Genomic DNA, 21,581 nt, shown 5'->3' with positions numbered 1-21,581 from the left:
ATGAAGGGTGAGGAAAGCAGCCCCTATTTCAGAAAATGCGAAAGCATGTGCAGAGGTCGAACTGATCAGCCACTGGAAGCCACAGATTGTATCACATATGCGCGTTCACACGCACATATTCATGCAGTTTGGAACTTTCTGTCCACATGCAAGTTTAAGAACACAGATGAAGATGGTAGGCATGCCTGTGGACCCGTATGCCCCTTCATCAGCTGCCAGTAACTAAAGTTGCGATTTGGTGCTGAATAGATGCAGATCTATTCGCAGCAGCTGTACTGTACTTGGAAAGCTGACAAACTGCCTCGCTATCGAAAGCAAGTGTATGAAATGGCACCAACAATATTCACGGCCACCACCTTTGCCACACATCGTATGACGGCCTCTCGTTCTTGATGCCAGACGCACATTGGTCTTTCTTTGTAGCTTTGAGCAGCCCCTTACAAGACTATTTATTTATTTACATGGTGTGCACCAAAATGCCATGCAACTAGTGCACTGGCCACCTGGCTGACATCTGCGCCGATGACGGATAGACTCGGAGAGCGAAGGGAGGGGAAGTACCTCACACGAACTTGCCATGACCCTCCAGATTTCGGAACCTTTCACGTGTGGCCAATGATGCTGAACACTACTATAAAAAGGATTCTGCTCAATATTGTCAGCACAACCGCGGATTGACCCACACCATAGCATCGATGGCTATACGTGAAGCAATAATTGAGTAGCACTGCGCGTATTTCGCCATCACCGCCTTTTACTGCCGTCGGTGAATAAAATGGCGCCCAAAGGACGGTGCTGCGATTTTTTGCGCAAAATGCATATGTGCGGCTATGGAGAAACTGAGCCAAGACAGAGCATTGGACTTACTATTGTAGCTGCTCATGGTCAAGTGGCATGGGCCGTTGAGGCATCCCATGACATCCTATGTACATAGATGCTACTAGTGTGTGGGTTTGTGTGGGTTTCATGAGCCAGCAAGACCAGTGCAAAGTCAAGCGAAACCAAAACCTTTCCACTGCCTGCCGTTGTCCAGAGTAACGTCCACAAGTTTTTTCTAAATTACAAATATAACTGGACGAGTAGCACTTTTTCCAGCTTATAATGCAATGCCATGTTCTTTTTTTTTTTTTACGAGTGGTTTAGTACTAGTGACAGAATTATAATGATGAGTGCGTACGTCATCAGGCTAGTACTTGAATGTCCTAGGGCAGTATCAAATTCTGTCCTGCATTTACCTCAATTTCTCGCTTAGTAAGCTCTGTTCGTAATAGTATTGACGCCTTAGGAGTTCTCGAGCATAAAAGTATCACTTAGCTTAGCTTCATATTTGCCTTTAGTGTCCCATTAAACTGAATATCTCCTTAAATATTCAGTACAACATATCTTGACTACTTTGTTATCTTCAGAGTGCAAAAAGCTCTTAATTCTATTCAACGTACGTTCTATATAGATAAAAGATATTTTCCAGACTATAGAATTAAGCTGTAATCAGAGCTGGCCTATTAATTTAGTGTTCCCTTTAATAATAATTTACCATATTGTATATCTTGATTCCTAGGCACCTAAGTAAAAAATAGCTTGCGACATTCTTGTTATGCAATGCGGCAGCAAGTGGAAACAGATTTTGGCTGCTGAAAATACCAGCAACAGTGCTGTAGAGTGACAGTTCAAAGTGAGCAGCCTGGGTACATTGTACTAGAATAGGGGCATTGTATGCAGATGGCGGAGCGCGCCACGCACTGCTTTGAAGCCGGGAGTGTAGACAGGTCCCGGATGTATGCGACGGCGCTGCAGTCGCACGTTTTATAACTTGGTGAAGGCAATGCAAACAGGGAACACAGAGGTCAGTAAAGATTTGGTATTGCTGCTTCACTCACCTGATCATCTGACAAGGAAGGGCAAGTTGCGTCACTTGATGAATGTTTGTTGCAAAAGAAGGTAGATGCCAAGCAGGGAAGCTCTTTGGTTTTGGGCTATGTACGCACATATTGTTTTGCCTACATTTCTACAACAGCAGCTGAGAAGCTATAGGCGCTTGACGTTGGGTCGTGGATGCCGCGGCCACGTTTTTATGAATGCGAACCGCAAAAGAAAATGTGTGTACCTGGAATCCAAGTTGGTTTAAATCCATTCGATGTCCTTTACTACAGCGTTATTTCCAGCCGAGTTTTCTGTCTGAATAATTTCTGGTTATGTGGCAGCGTGGCTCGAAACAAATTTAGCAGCTTTACGCCACTACTTCGGTGTCTGGAAAACCTTTGCTGTCAGGTTAATAAATCCGTCTAATGGTTATTGAGATGCACTAGGAGTGCACATATAATTTGTCTCTTATATGAAGTGAGTTTCAGGGATGCATCTTAACATCCGTTGAGCATTTGCACATCTACTTGACTGCAACAGAAAATGATTATCAAAATGTCAACATAGAGCGCTGGCGCTGCGCCGTCTGTTCCGTACAGCCCATGTTCCTACAGCACCATCTCGTGCTATCTACATGAAGCGCCTCAGCGGTGAGTGCTTCCTGAACACACTGCCCCTTTTGTAGTACACTGTAGCCTGGGCTGGTGACAATGAAAAGCGCTTCTTTCATGCAGCAGGAAAAGACAGTGTTTTCTAGATTCTAGAAAGGCGGCTTTTCTTAAATTGAGGAGAACTTGGCAACATATATAATGCATCAATGCTCTACATCATCATCATCATCAGCCTGTTTTATGTCCACTGCAGGGCGAAGGACTCTTCCTGCAGTCTCCAAGTACCCCTGTCCTGCGCCAACCGATTCCAACTACCACCCGCGAATTTCCTAATTTCATCGCTCCACCTTGTCTTTTGTCATCCTCGATTGCGTTTTCCTTGTCTTGGAACCCATGCACTGATTGGAAATGCACTGATTGTACACCTTCCTTTTCATTGATAATGGTAAGCCTCCCGTCAGGAGCTGGCAATGTCTGCCGTATGCGATCCAACCCATTTTTATTCTGTGAATTTCCTTCTCATGATCAGGGTTCCCTGTGATTAATTGACCTAGGTAAACATACTCCTTCACACACACTTTAGAGGCCGACTGGCAATCCTTAACTCTTCTCCCTTTGCCTGGCTATTTATCATTATCTTTGTCTTCTGCATATTAATCTTCAACCCCACTCTTAAACTCTTCCTGTTAAGGTCATCAATCATTTGTTGTAATTCCTCTGCATTGTTGCTGAATAGAACAATGTGATCAGCAAACCGAAGGTTGCCGAGATATTCGCCGTTAAAACTTGCTCCTAAGCCTTCCCAGTTTAACAGCTTGAATACTTCTTCCAAGCATACAGTGAATAGCATTGGAGAGATTGTGTCTTCCTGTCTGACCCCTTTCTTTATAGGTATCTTCCTGCTTTTCATGTGTAGAATTAAGGTAGCTGTAGAACCTCTGTATATGATGTCACAGTCGGTAATGTGGAAAGAAGACGACGCTGATGGTGATCTTAGAGACGACGAAGAAGTGTTTAAGAGTATCGATGCTCTACGCTTGTTGCTGAGCCATTAAAAGCCACTTGTAAATAGGCGAACGCTTCTTCCTTCCCGTAACATCATTGGTGGAGGTGCAGGGTAATCACTTGAGCAAGATGGAGCTCCGCAGCGGACGTAACCTGGCCGCCATGTCATCCGAAGGAGAGAGTTCAACCGCGGCCCCGGCGTCGCCACCGACGGTCATCCTGGCCCAGCCTCGCGACCCAGGCATGTTTTCCGGGATTGACAACTGTGGGGATGCGCGACCCTCGCGCCTCCCCTGATGTTTTTCCCGCATAGCGCGTCTCCTGTGGTCCCGCTTCGCCGCGTGGCCTGCGTGACGTCAGCGCGGTCGATGTGGTTGAAGCGCAGTCCGAGAGATGGCGCTAGTGTTGCGCTGCTGCGCGGTTACTTGGGTGCGGGAGCGGAAGGCGCGAGTCTCTTGGGTTCGAGACAGCCAGCGGGACAGACGTGCTGCACGTGCAGCAACGCTCTTCCCCGGCGGGTCGCCGAACAGCGCGGACATTGCGCGCGCGCGGCGACCGATGCATCTGCGAGACCGCCTCGCGTGGCCGCCTTCGAACGCACCATGATTCGCGTGACTATACACGCGAACGACCAGGCGTTGGGATCCAGCATGGAGCGAACATATTCGCTCGCGAGGACGCGGTGAGTCGGACTTCTAGATTTGTCGCGCGCCCATCGGCATGTTTTGTGGATAGCAACTCGGCTGGCAGGCATTGTTGTGTGAAAGGTGCAATAAATTTCCTTGTGATTGTTTGCACTGCTGTGTTGTCGTTCCTTTGTCCCAAGAGTACGGTGTGAGATATCCCACATCAGACCCCACATCTGGCGCCCAACGTGGGGCTCTTGGGGCATCGGACGATAGATTTAACAGTGTTGCTTCGTTCGAGGCCTTTGTTTGAACCTAAGCGTAGGCCTAGCGTGAATTTTGATCGCTAGCGTCGGCGGCATGCTTTCTTGAGCGAGGTGATGGTGGCTGTAGTGTGTTTGAACATGTCAACATGCTAAGCCTTTTCGCAAGTGTTTTTTTTTAATGGCATTCGTTGGTACGAGAGCCACGTGGTCTGCATCCTGCGAGAGCGAGGCGGAGCGCCTGCGGAGCAGTGGCAAGCCTGAAGCGAGTGAGTACGGAAGCCTCGTGGGTGGTCCGAATTTCTTATGTAAATAGCTTCTTCTATCTCTTTGACTCGGATGAAGTCGCGGCTCTGGGAGCCGGGTGGCCGCGGGCCACGGGTGCCACGACGGGCTGTCTGGTATTGCGGCCTGGCACCGGGCGCTCCGACACCGTCTGGGACAGTGGGCGCCGTCAACTCGGATGCTGTGTGCACCGAGCGGAGTAGGACCACCTCACAGAGCTGACGTCTCCTCGCGGCTGCCGGTTTTGCGCCCATCTTGGGTGGTGTTTTTTGTTGGATGCCGGTTGTTGTCAGAGTAGTGACGCTTTAGGCCTAAGGCTTTACGAAGCTGCCTGTCGCACGTGGAGGGACACAACCTGGTGGACCGTGGCGTTGAGGTGTTGCAATTTGCTTCCCTCATTCTTTTTCGCCTCGCACGAATTGAAATTACTCATTCGACTCAAGGAAGCGAGCTTCGTTCACGTGAACTTAGCATCTGAGTAGCTGCCCGATCTTTTGCTAGCCGAGTTGAACATCGTACCACGTGGGCGATGCGCATGCAGAATTCCTCTCCCTTGCACTACTTTATTGTTCGCCGAGTGTGTTGAGTTTACGCAGTGTGATTGGAGTCACCCCTGGTTTGCCGTCACCTGCACATCGTCTGCGCTGCTGCCCCGGACTACGATCGAGCCACCCCGGGCGATGGTGATGCTGTGGCCAGTTCGGCGCGGCGACTTCGGCGGCCTCCTGCATCCAGCTCACAACCCTCGGTGGCGGACAAAAGAGTTGGCGGTCACCGACAGCTACGGCGGCTCTTGCCAGCAGGGCGCGTCGGCGCGGGCGACGCTTGCTCGTACTGACTACTGCGTCGTCGTCTCCGGAGTCCTGGCTTGGGATCGTGCCGTCGAGGCTGCAAAGCCGCTGCTGTGACCGGCGGACGCCAGCGGTGCACCCAAGGACAATGTCGGCTCGCATGCTATGGACAGCGTGTGGACATTTCTTCGGCACGACCACTGTTGCATGTACTACCTTGTTCGCGAAGCACGGGTGAATGTTAGACCATGTCACATGTTTCGCCGGAATAAGAAGTGATTTAAGGTTGGGGGGATGTTTCATCAGGGGAGGCGCGACCCTCGCGCCTCCCCTGATGTTTTTCCCCCATAGCGCGTCTCCTGTGGTCCAGCTTCGCCGCGTGGCCTGCGTGATGTCAGCGCGGTCGATGTGGTTGAAGCACAGTCCGAGAGATGGCGCTAGTGTTGCGCTGCTGCGTGGTTACTTGGGTGCGGGAGCGGTAGGCGCGAGTCTCTTGGGTTCGAGACAGCCAGCGGGACAGACGTGCTGCACGTGCACCAACGCTCTTCCCCGGCGGGTCGCCAAACAGCGCGGACATTGCGCGCGCGCGGCGACCGATGCATCTGCGAGACCGCCTCGCGTGGCCGCCTTCGAACGCGCCACGATTCGCGTGACTATACACGCGAACGACCAGGCGTTGGGATCCAGCATGGAGCGAACATATTCACTCGCGAGGACGCGGTGAGTCGGACTTCTAGATTTGTCGCGCGCCCATCGGCATGTTTTGTGGATAGCAACTCGGCTGGCAGGCATTGTTGTGTGAAAGGTGCAATAAATGCCCTTGTGATTGTTTGCACTACTGTGTTGTCGTTCCTTTGTCCCAAGAGTACGGTGTGAGATATCCCACATCAGACCCCACACAACGTTGACGTTGACGACTGGTTACAGAATTATGAACGGGTCGGCGCACACAACAGGTGGGATCACACGCTTATGCTGGCTAATATAATATTCTACCTCAAGAAAACAGCACGGGTCTGGTTCGAAACACATGAAGAAGAGATTACGAGTTGGGACCAGTGTAAACAGAAGCTGAGAGATTTGTTTGGCAAACCCGTCGGCCGCCAACGTGCTGCGAAGAAGGACCTTGGGACCCGTGTACAGACGTCCACTGAATCTTACGTGGCGTATATCCAGGACGTCCTCGCTCTTTGCCGCAAAGTTGATAACGATATGGCAGAGGCAGACAAGGTCAGCCACGTCTTAAAGGGCATTGCGGCCGACGCATTTAACCTGCTTGTTTATAAGAACATCACAACGGTCAATGAGATAATTCACGAATGTCGCCGCTTTGAGGACGCGAAGAGTCGCCGCAGCTTCGTCGACGTGCGAAGACATTTGTCCACCGCGTGAGTCCACCTCCAGCGAGAACGTCTTACGTATCGTTCGGCAAGACCGGACGCCTCGGTCCCAGCGACCGGACGCCTCGGTCGCTGGGCCCTACGGCTGCAGGAATACACATACACTGTGTGTGATGTTATTGGGCCGGATCACTCCAGAAAAATGGAGAAACAGCACGCGAAAGCAAAAACACACATCAGACTGGTATTGACGTACACGACACAGATAATGGCACACACACGTGACAATGTCCCAAAATGCCTCATAGGCGACATGCACTATATGTTTCGGTGGATTACGATTGGCCTACAGTTCCGGCGGAAGCGTGTGTCGCCGTGTCCGAGACCTCGTTGAACCGATGCCGGCCAGCGGGGTCGGACGACAGTATCGGCCGGCGGGTCGGGCAGCCGTGTAGGACGGCCGGGACGGTCGGCTGGGTCGGACAGCCGGGTTGGACGGCCGGGACGGTCGGCTGGGTCGGACAGCCGGGTTGGACGGCCGGTTCGGTCGGCTGGGTCGGACAGCCGGGTTGGACGGCCGGGTCGGACCGCCTTGCGGGGCTCAGGTAGCCGGCCACAGTCACCGGGTCGCGTCCACAGCTGGCGGGGTAGCCCTGTGGCCGCTCACCCGAACGCTCGAGTGCCCCGGTTCCGGACCGCCAGCCCTCCTGGACCAGTCCCCAGCGGAAGAGCGGGGCGAGGTAACCTCCCAGCGGGCGACAGCTTCAGGTGTGGCGTATTGGCGCGGTCGGCGATAGCTCCTATGGGCCAGACGCCCAGCGAGGAAGCTGCTTTCCGTCGACCGCCGAACCTCGCGCACTGCTCACGCCACGGGCCACGGGCCACACTCTCGCGCCACGCTTTTTGAGGCGCCACTACCGATGACGATGACGCTGACGCTGACGTCTCTTGCGGGTATTTGCCAAGATTCACTGTCCTCTTCGCCCCCGCACGGCGCACAGTCTTCGCATGTTTATGTTTCCACTCCCGCGTACCATATATTATGACACTGTGGTCTACAAGTCGGGTCGTCTACATCAGGACGCCGACTGCCTGTCTCGAAATCCCGTCGATGTACCGGACGGCTTAGTGGATGTCGCACCGATCTGCGTTCTTTCGCTCTCTGCCTTGCAAGACATTGGCGCGGAACAACGACGCGATGAGTCGTTACACCCAATTATCGAACGCCTGCTCTCTGATCCGTCTGACCCATCCCTTCACATGTTCGTGCTACAAAACGGCATCCTGTATCGCCGCAACATGCACCCCGACGGGCCCGAGCTCCTGACCGTCATTCCGTCTCATCTGCGCCAGACTGTACTGCAGCAGCTGCACGACGTTCCCACCGCTGGACACCTTGGCGTTACGCGGACCTATGATCGAATACGGCGACGGTTCTTCTGGCCCCGTCTCAACCGCTCCGTTCGCCGCTATGTTGCCGCGTGTGAGTCGTGTCAACGCCGGAAAAGACCAGCTGTGCCTCCTGCCGGACTGCTGCAGCCTTTGGATATACCGGCCGACCCTTTTTTTCACGTTGGCGTTGATCTTCTCGGACCATTCCCTATGTCGAATGACGGAAATAGGTGGATTGCCGTCGCTACAGACTATACAACTCGCTATGCCATTACTAGAGCCCTACCGACCAGCTGCGCTACAGACATCGCTGATTTCTTGCTTCACGACGTTATCTTGCACCACGGTGCACCTCGTCAACTTCTCACCGATCGCGGCAGATACTTTCTTTCCAAAGTCATAGACGAGCTACTTCGATCATGTGCTACTAAACACAAACTTACTACCGCTTACCACCCTCAAACTAACGGTCTTACCGAACGCCTGAACCGCACAATAACTGACATGCTCGCAATGTATGTTTCCTCCAATCATCGCGACTGGGACATTGCTCTACCATTTGTCACGTTCGCCTACAATTCCTCGCGCCACGACACAGCTGGCTATTCCCCCTTCTATCTCGTCTTCGGCCGTGAGCCAACTTTGCCTTTTGAGACACTCCTCTCGACCACGCTTGATTCGCCGACAGAGTACACTCGGGATGTCATGACCACAGCGACCCAAGCACGCCAGATTGCCCGCATTCGTCTTTCTGCTTCACAGACACGCCAGAAGTGCCGTTACGACCTGCGCCATCACGACGTGCATTATGAACCAGGTGCTCTTGTGCTAGTCTGGTATCCAACTCGGCATGTTGGTCTTTCGGAGAAATTCCTCTCGCGATACTATGGCCCTTACCGCATCCTTCGCCAGGTGACCCCTGTCACGTATGAAGTGTCTCCGCTGGATGCCATGGTGCCTTCACCTCACTCTGACATCATCCACGTCAGCCGTCTCAAACCTTACCTTTCTCGGACCGATGAGCCGCACCAATCAGGTGCTTTTTCCGACGGGGGTGATGTCACAGTCGGTAATGTGGAAAGAAGACGACGCTGATGGTGATCTTAGAGACGACGAAGAAGTGTTTAAGAGTATCGATGCTCTACGCTTGTTGGCTCAGCCATTAAAAGCCACTTGTAAATAGACGAATGCTTCTTCCTTCCCGTAACATCATTTTCCAAGGTATTTACATAAGCGTTCTGTAATCCTTGATTACGTAATGCCTGTATGACTGCTGGTATCTCTACTGAATCAAATGCCTTTTCGTAATCTATGAAAGCCACATAGAGAGGCTTATTGTACTCTGCGAATTTCTCGATAAGCTGATTGATGACATGGATGTGATCCATTGTAGAGTATCCCTTCCTGAAGCCTGCCTGTTCCCTCGGTTGACTAAAGCCCAGTGTTGCCCTTATTCTATTGGAGATTATTTTGGTAAAAATTTTGTATAGTACTGTGAGTAAGCTAATTGGTCTTTAATTAATGTCTCCCTTTTTGTGGATTAGTATAATGTTTGCATTCTTCCAGTTTTCTGGGACCCTTGCAGTCGATAGACACTTCGTCTAAAGAGCTGCCAGTTTTTCAAGCATTATTTCTCCTCCCTCTTTGAATAAATGAACTGTTATTCCATCTTCTCCTGCCGCTCTTCAACGTTTCATCTCTTGCAAGGCCCTTCTGACCTTATCGCTAGTTATGGGAGCAGTTCCTGTATCTTGTTCATTACTGTTTCTAATTGAGGTGTCCTGGCTCCTCTGGGTACTGTACAGGTGAGTATAGAATTCATCCGCTGCTTTTACTTTGAGATTGCTAATGACATTGTTTACTTAGGAAGACGACGATGATAAGCTATATACAAGTATATTTACAAGGCAATACGCCGCACTTGGCCAAGAGGCAACAGCCCGCGCTAGCCTCTATTCGTCGTCGTCATCTTCACCCTGCTCATCTCTTGGTCATCGCAAATACTGTTCCGCAGCACTACCCTCGGTGGCAAAAGCGTTGTCCCGGAGCAACTAAACGCCAGACTCTGAAGCAGTGTAGTAGGCCTGGAGCCTACTGACGTGCACAACATCACTAGATGCCAGAGTAGAGGACGAGGTTGAACGCACAGGAGCAATTTCGTATGTCACAGGCGTCACCTGGCGCAGCACGCGGTAGGTCCCTGTATATCGTGAGAGGAGCTTCTCTGAAAGTCTGACGTGACGAGAGGGTGACCACAGGAGCACGAGCGCACCAGGTGAAAACTGTACGTCATGGTGGCGGGCATTGTACTGACGCTGCTGAGTGGTTTGCAAGGCCGTCAGTCGAGTACAGGCAAGCTGGTGTGCATGATCCGCAAGGGCGATGACGTCGCGCACATACTCGCTTGTTGAGATCGCAGCAGGAGCAAGTGCCGTGTCTAGGGGCAAAGTCAGTTCGCGACCGTACAGTAGGTCAAATGGAGACAATCCGGAGGTGTCGTGCCGGGAAGAATTATACACAAATGTGACTTAAGGAAGGGCAATGTTCCAGTCGTGGTAGTCCTTGGAAACGACGTACTTGGACCGCATATCGGTAAGAGTACGGTTTAACCGCTCTGTCAGGCCATTGGTTTGAGGATGGTATGAGGTAGTCGGCTTGTGTTGAATGGAGCAGGAACGCACAATGTCGGCGAAAACTTTCGAGAGGAAGTTACGACCACGCAGGGCGCCATCAAGTAAGATAATGTCATGCAAGAGAAAGTCCGCGACGTCAGTGGCGCAAATGGTAGGGAGAGCCTGCGTGATAGGGTATTGGGTGGCGTAATCACTTGGACAGCTACCCATTTGTTCCCAGAGGATGACGTGGGAAAGGGACCGAGGAGGTCTAATCCAACACAAAAGAACGGTTCCACAGGGACAGTGAACGGCTGGAGACGACCGGCAGGTAGCACCTGAAGTGTTTTCCGACGCTGGCAGGGATCACAAGCAGCAACATATGGTGGATCCACACGACAAACTAAATTTGTCGTTCCTGCGACGGACGGCGCATCACGTGACAGATTCATGCCGTCCGTGTGTCGTCCACGACCCCCATAAACAGAAAATGCCGAGCTATTTTTCGCATCCGGATTCTGGGGGTCGAATGCTGCGGATTTAGCTTATGCTTTACAGTCTGGCAACAAGCGCAGCTTTGGCATCTTTCTAAAACAGCTTCATCGCTGTTGACACCATTCGTGCCTGTTCGTGCACGCGACTCGCGCAAGTGGTTCTTTATTCTATGACGAGCGACTGCAATAAACTTGAGGGACGAGGGAACTTTATTCTTTTTGCATTTCGTGGAGCAGATCCCCGCATTGTGGAACATGACTCTCACCGATTACGCAGACGAGAGCGAAAGAGACGATTTGCCAGCAACTGAAGAAACTGCTCTCTTGTCACTCGAAGCAGCCTCCGGTATTCCTCAATGTCACCGACCAACAGCTCTCGGTACAAGTGGTTTTGCATACCGAGATGCTTGTGGCGATCTAGTCCTTTTCCCAACAAGACCTCTTTCAATGAAACAAGCACTTGTCATCATCCGATTCGGACGAAACAACAGCCGTTGCGGCCAACTGCTGTTTCCTTTTGATCTCCATCTTCATTCAGAGTGAAAAACACGTATGACAGCGTGTATTACACCGATGGCACCATCTAAAATAAGTAGAAACAAGCAAACATTTGTAACTTACGGCCACTGAGATCTGCTTGGGCTGCCACAATATCTTCGAGGCCATGTTCAGCCAATAAAGCCACTCTAAGCCTGCTCGCCTAGAATCTGAGTGTGGCTTTCGTAAACGGTGCCAACTCATCACGAATACTTAGCTGTTGAAGCTTTCGGGCATAAATTTAAACCAACTACAAGCCTCAGTTTGAAGGTATAGACCACACAGTGGACGACGACGACGTGACATGTTCGAGGCGAACGGCAGTCGCTTCGGGCGGTGCTGCTATCTTTATTTTTCTGGCGCGGTCGTCTGCTCACTCCGTCCGTCATCTGGATGCACTTCGCAGGCGGACGGGAGGCGGAATAAGCATCCGTGGAGGAGATTTTCGCTGAACGGTTCGTCGTGTGGATCCACCAATTGCGTCGGACGGAGCGAGCAAGACCAGGCCAATAGAAGCAACGGCGGATGCGGTCGTACGTGCGGGTTACCCCAAGATGTCCTGCAGTGGGTGTGACATGCATATCAAAGAGCACAGTCTGTCGTAGATGTTTTGGCACGAGAAGAAGAAGAAGATCAGAGCCATCATGGAGGAAGTTCTTTCGGTACAGAATGCCACCCTGCAGGACATACCAGCGAACGGACGCGTTGGTACGTGTACAGCGCGACGCTTGATGAGTATTCGCAGCAATAGGTCTCGGTACTGCTCATCGGTGATGTTAGCAAAGGCAGACACAGAGAAAATGCCGTTGGCGGTACTACTGTCAGCGTCGTCAGGCTCGTCTACTGGGTAGCGAGACAGGCAGTAGGCGTCCTTGTGTAGTCGGCCAGATTTGTAGGTGAGAGAGTACGAATATTCTTGGAGGCGTAAGGCCCAGCGACCAAGTCTTCCTGTAGGGTCTTTCAATGAGTATAACCAGCAAAGCGCGTGATGGTTTGTGACAATGAAAAAGGGTCGGCCATATAAGTATGGGCGGAACTTCGCAACCGCCCAAATTATGACCAAACACTCATGCTCAGTGATGGAATAGTTGCGCTCCGCGGGTGAGAGGAGCCTGCTCGCGTAAGCGATAACACGGTCGTGGTTGCGCTGGCGTTGTGCCAGTACTGCGCCAATTCCGTGACCACTGGCATCAGTACGGACTTTGGTAGGCGCAGAAGGATCGAAATGGGCCAGAACGGGAGGCGTTATGAGAAGGTCGATTAGAAGCGAGAATGCAGAGGCCTCGTTATCGCCCCACTGGAAAGGGGCGTCTTTTTTCAAAAGCTCGGTTAGTGGTTGTGCTATGGCCGCGAAAATTTTCACGAAACGGCAGAAGTACGAGCAAAGGCCGATGAAGCTGCGCACATCCTTGACACACTTTGGAATAGGGAAGTGCGTAACAGCATGAATCTTGCGTGGGTCCGGTTGCACTCCGTTCGCGTCACCGAGATGCCCATGGACGGTAATCTGGCGACGGCCGAATTGGCACATCGATGCGTTGAGTTGCAGACTGGCTCCCGGAAAGACGTCAAGGACTGCTGAGAGGCGCCCGAGGCACGTAGCGAACGTTGGGGAGAATAGTGTTACGTCGTCCAAGTAGCACAGGCACGTGCACCATTTAAAACCGTGAAGAAGGTAGTCCATCATGCGTTCAAGAGTGGCAGGAGCGTTACATAGACCGAACGGCATCACTTTGGATTGATAAAGACCGTTGGGTGTTACAAAGGCAGTCTTCTCGCGGTCGAGATCGTACACGGCAATCTGCCAGTAGCCGGAGAGAAGGTCAATAGAGGAGAAATAGCGAGCACCGTGGAGGCAGTCAAGGGCGTTATCAATCCAAAGTAGGGCATGCATGTCCTTTTTGGTAACCCTGTTAAGGTGCCGATAATCCACGCAAAAGTGCCATGAGCCATGCTGTAGTTTGGGCCAAAGGACAATCGTTAAAGTAAAAAGTATCATGGTAGGAAAACAACGCGGTAGAGCTCATGAGCGTGCTCAGACGCCATGTCGGGCGCAATCATTTTCTGTAAGTCGGCGATGGTACAAGTTTCCGACTGCGATGGTAGACGAGGATCGGCTGAATTTTTGTCTACTGCAATAGATGCTACTGAGTGATCCTCGAATGAGCAAAGGTAGTGCCAGAGACATTTCGTGTGGCAGCACTTGTGTCGTCAAGCCAAAATTGAACACTGGCAAGCAGACGCAATTCCCCGTAATAGATAAAACTGTATGAGGTACTGTCATCCCGTGTGTAAGGAGGACGTCTTGCATAGGAGCCGCAATGTAGTGACCATTGGGGACTGATGGGGATGACACGGAGTCAACGTATGTCCGTGCCGAATGTGGCAAGCGACAAAGTCGACGGAACTTAGGCGACTAGGGTGTGGTTCAGCGGGATCCAGAACAGGCAGGTCAAGGCGGAGAGTACTGGCGGAACAATCGATGAGAGCAGAATGTGCAGAGAGGAAGTCTAAGCCGAGGATGATGTCGTGGGGACAGTGGGCGATGACTGTGAATAGCACGATAGTGGAGCGATCGGCGAAGGAGACATGGGTGCCACATATACCAATTACAGGGGCTGTTCCGCCATTGGCGACACGGACAGCAGGCGTCATGGCGGGTGTGAATATTTTCCTCTGTCGGTTCCGAAGGTCAGCGCTGATACCGACAAATGCGCCCCAGTGTCTATGAGAGCAAATACAGAAACACTTCTCGTCCACTTGCACATCAAGAAGGTTCAGATGAGTGGGCAACATCAGTAGAGGATTTGGCGGCATAGGGAGCAATGCAGCATCACCTCGAGGCGCTGCATTGTCTAGCTTTCCGGCTGGGAGCGGCGTCCGAAGGGAGTCGGTGAATAGGAGCGACGGGGCTGGGGAGAGTGAGAGTGTCGTCATTGGGGCGGAGGAAAACAAGAATAGGGGCAGTTCGGCACAGGAGAATCTGTGGTGGTATTATCGGAGCGGGCAGCATAGGGACGAGAAGGGCCACTTGGGAGGCGAGAGTAGGCAGTATAAGTAGACCGGTTCAGGGAACTCCAGCGACTGCGACAGTGCCGAGAAATGTGCCCGATTCAATGGCAGTGAAAACAAATGGGCTTGTCGTCTGCAGTGCGCCATTCAGACGGGTTGCGGAAACGTGGTGGGTAAGAAGATGCAAGATGGGGCGGAATCGAAGAAGCCAGGTGGGAATCGGGGTGATGGGCCGAGCAGATGGTGTGAAGACCCATGTTTGCGAACTCCTGGCAGACAACTGCCTGGATCAGGAAAACTGTGACTGCAGGTGCATTGGAGGGGCTGGAGTCGAAGGCAGCCGGATAGGCAGCCTCGATCTCACGCCGGACGATTCTGGTAACATCGGCAGTGTTGTTGGGATGAGGAGCGTCGGCACAGGAAGATGTCGCTGGGGGGTTGGGCAGACAGGCAAACTGCTGGTCGATACATTGGCTTTTAGCGAGTTCCGGGCGGCGGCACTCTTTTATAACTGCATCCACCGTCGCCACGTTGTTAAAAACGAGCAAGTTGAAGGCCTCATCGGCAATGCCTTTGAGGATGTGGGAGACCTTGTCGGACTCAGTCATGTGTGCGTCAACTTTGCGGCACAGAGCCAAAACGTCCTGAATGTATGTGGCGTAGGGCTCTGTTGACGTCTGCACACGGCCGGAAAGCGCCTTTTGCGCAGTAATTTGGTGACCATAGGGGTTGCCAAACAAGTCTCGGAGCTTTTGCTTAAGCGAATCCCAACTGGTGAGCTCATTTTCGTGCATCCGAAACCAAACTCGAGGTGTGCCACCGAGGTAAAAGACCACGTTGGCGAGCATGATAGTAGTAGGGTCCCACCGGTTATTGCGGCTGACGTGTTCGTAAAAGCTGATCCAGTCCTTGACGTGTTCCCCATCTTTGCCCGAGAATACGCCAGGATCACAGGGAGTGGGGAGAGTGATGTAAGTTGTCGAAGTGGCAGCAGGTGTCGGAGCCGGCGGAGTCGAGTTGTCGTCGCCGGGAGCCACGAAGGAAGGCTCGATGTACCGTCCACTGCGACGCTCCGGGACGAGGTACAGGGAACGTCCACCTCCACCAGATATGTTACGTAGGAAGACGCAGACGAAAAGCTACGTACAAGTAAATTTACAAGAAAATACGCTGTGCTTGGCCAAGAGGCAACAGCCCGCGCTAGCTTCTAATCGTCGTCGTCGTCTTCTTACTGCTCGTCTCTTTGTCATCGCAAATACTATTCCGTAGCAATATTACCCTGCTTATCTTTTAGTACATATATCTTGGTTTGTTCTATGCCAAGTTTCTTTCTCACTGATTTTAGGCTGCGTCCATTTTTTACGGCTTCTATAGTCTTTCTCACATTATGGTTTCGAATATCCCTTATTTTCGCCTTGTTAATCAGTTTTAACAGTTGCACGAATTCTATCCTATCGCTTGAGTTGGACACTTTCATTCTTTATTTCGTTATTAGGTCCTTTGTTACTTGGGAGAGCTTGCCCACTGGTTTCCTTGGTGCCTTGCCTCCCACTTCAATTGGTGCCTCTGTAGCCAGCCTAGTTGCGGTTTCATTCATTACCTCTATGTCATCTTCATCTCTGTTCTAAGGCTGATTATTTGCAAGTGCCAGCCTGAGTTTGTCTGCTTTTACCCTTACTGCCTCTAGGTTGACCTGTTTCTTCTTTACCAATTTTACTCTTTCTCTGTTTAAATTGAGGTGAATCCTAGCCCTCACTAACCTATGATCACTGCACTTTAACCTACCTATCACTTCTACATCCTGCACTATGCTGGGATAAGCAGAAAATATGAAGTCAATTTCATTACTTGTTTCACCATTAGGGCTTTTCCAGGTCCACTGTCTGTTGTGGCGGTTCTTGAAAAAGTTGTTTATTATTCAAAGCTTATTCCTTTCTGCGAATTCTACCAGCATCTCTCCTCTAGCGTTCCTAGAATTGACACCGTAGTTGCCAATTGCTTGTTCATCAGCCTGCTTTTTCTCCACTTTGTGTTGAAGTCACCGATTACTACAGTATATTGCATTTGCACTTTTCTCATCGCTAATTCAACATCTTCATAAAACTGATCTACTTCCTCATCGTCGTGACTAGATGTTGGAGCGTAGGCTTGTACTACCTTTAATGTATACCTTTTATTAAGTTTGATTTCGACTACAGCTACCCTCTCGTTAATGCTGTAGGATTCGTCAATGTTGCCCACTATGTCCTTACGGATTATGAATCCTACCCCGTATTGCTTCTTATCTAGGAAACCTCTATAGCAGAGGACCTGTCTGTTGTTCAGCAATGTATAAGCCTCATCAGTTCTTCTAATCTCACTAAGGCTGATGATATTGCAAACAATGTCGGATAATTCCTTAAAAAGTCCTGCTAAGCTAGCCTCACTCGTGAGGGTTCGGGTGTTAAAAGTTGCAAGGGTCAGTTTCCATTGGCGACCTGTCCGGATCCAGAGATTTTAGCACCCTCTGCTGCATTACAGGTCTGACCGCCGCCTTGGTCAGGTGCTCCGCAGTTGCTGGGGGCTGAGGGCCATTGGGTAATTGAGTGAGCCATTTGGGAGGGAGTGGCCGAATACTGCACCAGGGAGGCCAATTCCAGATCTGGTGAGGGAGTGTCTTGTTGAAGCTTTGTGGGCCTTCCTAATTTGCTTGTACCTGCATTAGTATAGCCCCACTCACTCTCGGAATCTTTTGCTGGTGACAGGCGTCACTCCAAGCCTGCAGAAGCTTTTTATCGGGGGTTGTCAAACTGGGTTCCGCAAGCAGCCAGTATGAATTTGACTATCTTGTCTCTCTCAATTCACGAAGCCATCGTGGACCACATTGGCACTTTAGTAGTCTTTGTGCAGCAACAGTCCCATGTGGCAGTGGCGCGCAAAGCTTATCATGCTAATTGCAGGCCCACAGTGGTTGTACTGAGTGCTTTTAATTCGGGATAATGAGTGCACTTTGTAACATGTGAGCGGGAATCAACTCGGAAGTTCGGCAAGCTTGAAGCCACTTGTCTGACTGGTCAACTCTTGTTGCTGACGAATGATTACAATGACCATCTGAACAGCATATTGTAACAGACATGCGGGGTGCATTTGCACATTATTGGTGGCTTAAGCGTGACAGTATTGGCACGGCACAGTTTTGGTACAGGCTGGTCTGCTATATATACGGCTGGCATGTATGGGTGGCACAGCCTAGTCAGGCAAATGTTTGCCTTTAGCTGTGTCTGTGAAGACAATTTGAATATTTTCTTAATTAAATCAATAAAGAAAGAAAGAAAAATATATCAGGCATTCACACTATATTGTGCTGGTTGTGCATTCAAGACTCTCTAGCATTTAGGCAATAAAGGATTTGGAGAATTGAATGAGTAGCAGAAAGACAGTGCAGCTCCCACAGTTTGCAACTTGCAAAAAATAATGTTTGAGAAATATTCAACGAACTAGTAAGAGTGCAGAAATTTTTATTTTAAGCTCGAAAACCAAGTTCTTTTTTTCTGAAACAGCACTGAAAAATCATTTTTGACAGAAAAGCAAGCTGGAAAGGTGCTCTTTCAAATGAGGCCAAGATGGCTTGGCTCTGATAAGTGGTTTCGGAATGGCCAACTGAAACTGAGCATTTAAAAGGATTAAGGTATTTTTCCTTAACGACATGTAATTTAGAGCTAGTTTATTGCAAGCAGGTGTGCCATGATATGTAGATAAAACTATTAACGAAATAACACGTATTTTTGTGATTTCTTTTGTTTCCAACACTTATGACCCCTTATAAAGTGAAAAGAGCCAAGCTCTTCAAACTCTTTTCACTTGTTATGAAGCTTAAGGACTCTGCAAGTTGATACTGTATACAACATTACTTTGTGAATAGTATGGGCTCAGAGGCACAAGAGCTTAGGTAGAACTGCTGTCAAAATTAAGCCAGGGGTTGAGCTTTCCAAGGTTTGAGTGCGACTTGAGCATTCACTGACTGCTGGCATGCAAGGCTCATATCTGTCTCTCTCTCTCATTCTTTCTTTCCCTTCTGTGGCATTTGTCACTTCGAGGGTCAGTCAGCGATCATGAGGAAGGCTGCTCGTAGTAGTGAACTGTTGAGTGCAAGCTCAAAGGTAATGGCAGGAATATAAGTTCTACCATAGCAGTTATGCCAGTGTTGTGTGTTTAGATGGAAGTTACGCACTGGTGGGAACGCACCTGTTCATGTGCAGACCTCTGCATGAGGAGGAGAGGCTGCCAGCCCAGGCACAGAACAACAGCTTGTCAGCGGACAGTGCAAAGCTTGCAGCAGAACCTGAAGGGAAGCCATCCAGAAAACACAAGGTAGGTAATGTTTTCATTGGGAGTGGCTGGTGCAAGGCCATTCACAATATTTGGCAAGTTGTTCCTTTGTTGACTGTCACATTTACTTTTAACCCTTTGCCATCATTTTGCACATAGTGTATATGTCTGGCACTGGTAGGAGCGCAGCTGGTTGTACATCATAATGTTTCCCATTTCTCCCAAAGAGATTGCAAAAATTTGGAGTTGTCAGTCTACACCTTTAGTGCACTTTTTCTCTCCTTGGAGGGCAAATTGGCACCTCATTGCATTTTACTTGTTTGGGTACATGACTGTCTTGTGCTCAGAAAAGGGCCAATAATTAACCTGCAGTCCTTAGCCATAGCATCTGTTATAGCTCCCATTGTTTCTTTTTTCAAATTAGACCCCTTGAATCAATCGATCAATCGTCACATTGTACAGACCGAAGAACCAAATTGTGGTGAAACTTTGAATCTAACTCTCTACTGGGCACATTTGTGCTCAGAAAAATAAGCAACATGCAAAGCAGAATGATAGTGGCACATCTTGTGCCAAGTAACTGATCGATATCAGTGACAATTTGGTAAGAAACAGTCACCGTCAAAAAGCAATGCAATGTACTTATAATAATACCGTATTTACTTGCATAATAATCGTACCTCTGAATTTTGTTGTCAAAATTTGATTTTTTTTCCCCCCGTGTAATGATCGCACTGTGAACTTGCCACAGTGATATGTTGTGTGCCAAGTCTAGCTAATGATGATCGCGCTTACCATCTGTTGAATGCCACGCGAACGGCTCTTCAAGACATACCAAGCAGTCTGCACGCACCAAACAAACTTAAGCAGATGCCCCATTTCATTCCTTTCATCACTTTCCGCAAGTCCATGAAAAAAAAAAGTGATGACCAAACTTACCTTTATTATGTGTAGTCTTTATAATGGTTGTGGTCAACAACAACAACAACAAAAAAGGAGTCTTTCAATTCTTGTCTGCATTCGTGGGCATGCAACAAATCACGAGCGGCAACTATAGTAGCCGCATTTACACTGATACTTTAGAAGTGTACCCTATTCATATGCCGGCGCTTGTAAGACAGCTAAGATATTCGCCCACCCATAGCGAAAGCTTGCCGTATTAAGATAGTAGTGAAGATAACTGCCGCAGATTCCGCAGTGTGCCTGCGATGGGTTTTTGTCACTGACAGCCAAGCGCGCCCATCTGTTTCTGTCCCCTCAAAGTGGTAATGGCTATGTTATTGTCGCAAACTTGCGGAGAGTAACGATATTATTCATTACTGATATGGAAGAAGCTGTTTCAATGTGCGTAATGTACTCACGGGAAGAAAAAATATTTCGTTTGGTGCGTTTGGCTTGCTCCGCCGGCCGCCATCTTTGTTTTGCTGTCCCCTACTGTTACAATGGCAGCTACCTATTTGTTGACTTGTTGTCATCCCGCAGCAAACGTGGGATGGAAAAAAAGAATGTTTTCTTTTCGCGGGAAATTTAACCAGCGTAATTATCGCACCCCTGAATTTGTGTCAATTTTTTTTACAAAAAAGTGCGAACATTGGGCGAGTAAATACGGTATACCTTGCAGCCTGCGGCTATTGTATAACATTTGCGGGAAAATGTGGCTTTGCATTTGCACATCACTTTTGGTGGATTAACGAGGTAAACGTGGTTTTGTATTTTATGTGCGGCTTTGTTAATATGTGATATGCATACGTGCACTCAAACGTAACAAAGACACAAGAGAACTTACAATGCCACTAGAGTAAAACTTTGTTAATTAGGCTCTCTATAATATAGAAGATATGATAATTTGGGCTCATCCTCTGGTCTCCGCTGGTGTATACATGATTTAATGGAATCAAACTCATTAATTCAGATGTTTTTGGCCGCAGACTGGTTACCGTATTTACACAGTATTAAGTCTACTCGAATGCAAGTTGACCCCCCCTCATATCGCGTGTGACAGGGGAAAATAAAAAAGAAGAGCATACCCGCGGGCGCATTCCATAATGAAAATTATGTCATCCTAAATTATGTCGTTCATAAGTTATCTTTGTCGTTCGTCCTTCCCGTGCTATGCTCCTAGTGTAATGATGTTCTCAATATGTTCTCAAGTTCTCAATACTTTTGGAATGATTGAAATCGAACCCGATGAAATTACATCCATTATTCTCAGCTTACCAGGCAATAAATCTGCTGGACTGGATGGAATTTACCCACGCATACTTAAGGAAAACACTGATATCTTGATACCCCATCTTATGCAAACTTTTTAATCATTCATTAAAATGTGTAAAGTACCCCTCTGCACTAAAGATTGCCAAAGTTGTCCTGGTATGCAAAGATGGCAACCGATCCAACCCATCAAGCTAAAGACCCATTTCTGACCTAAGTGTTAATAATATTTAC

General features: G+C 49.5%; 1 protein-coding gene across 5 annotated transcripts in view; it reads left to right on the top strand.

Annotated features, from left to right (window-relative positions):
* Positions 1-21,581, top strand: part of g (adaptor-related protein complex 3, delta 1 subunit-like garnet) — a 354,723-nt gene that overhangs the window by 216,494 nt on the left and 116,648 nt on the right. For all 5 annotated transcript variants that reach the window (XM_070524729.1, XM_065441037.2, XM_065441036.2 and 2 more), the window contains one exon: positions 19,067-19,178. In XM_070524729.1, the coding sequence (XP_070380830.1) occupies positions 19,067-19,178 (112 nt within the window). The remainder of the gene's footprint in view (positions 1-19,066; positions 19,179-21,581) is intronic.

This window comes from Dermacentor albipictus, chromosome 9, assembly GCF_038994185.2.
Source record: "Dermacentor albipictus isolate Rhodes 1998 colony chromosome 9, USDA_Dalb.pri_finalv2, whole genome shotgun sequence".
In the NCBI taxonomy this organism is placed as follows: domain Eukaryota; kingdom Metazoa; phylum Arthropoda; class Arachnida; order Ixodida; family Ixodidae; genus Dermacentor; species Dermacentor albipictus.
Note: the sequence above shows the minus strand (reverse complement) of the source record. Positions and strands in the feature narration are given on the sequence as shown.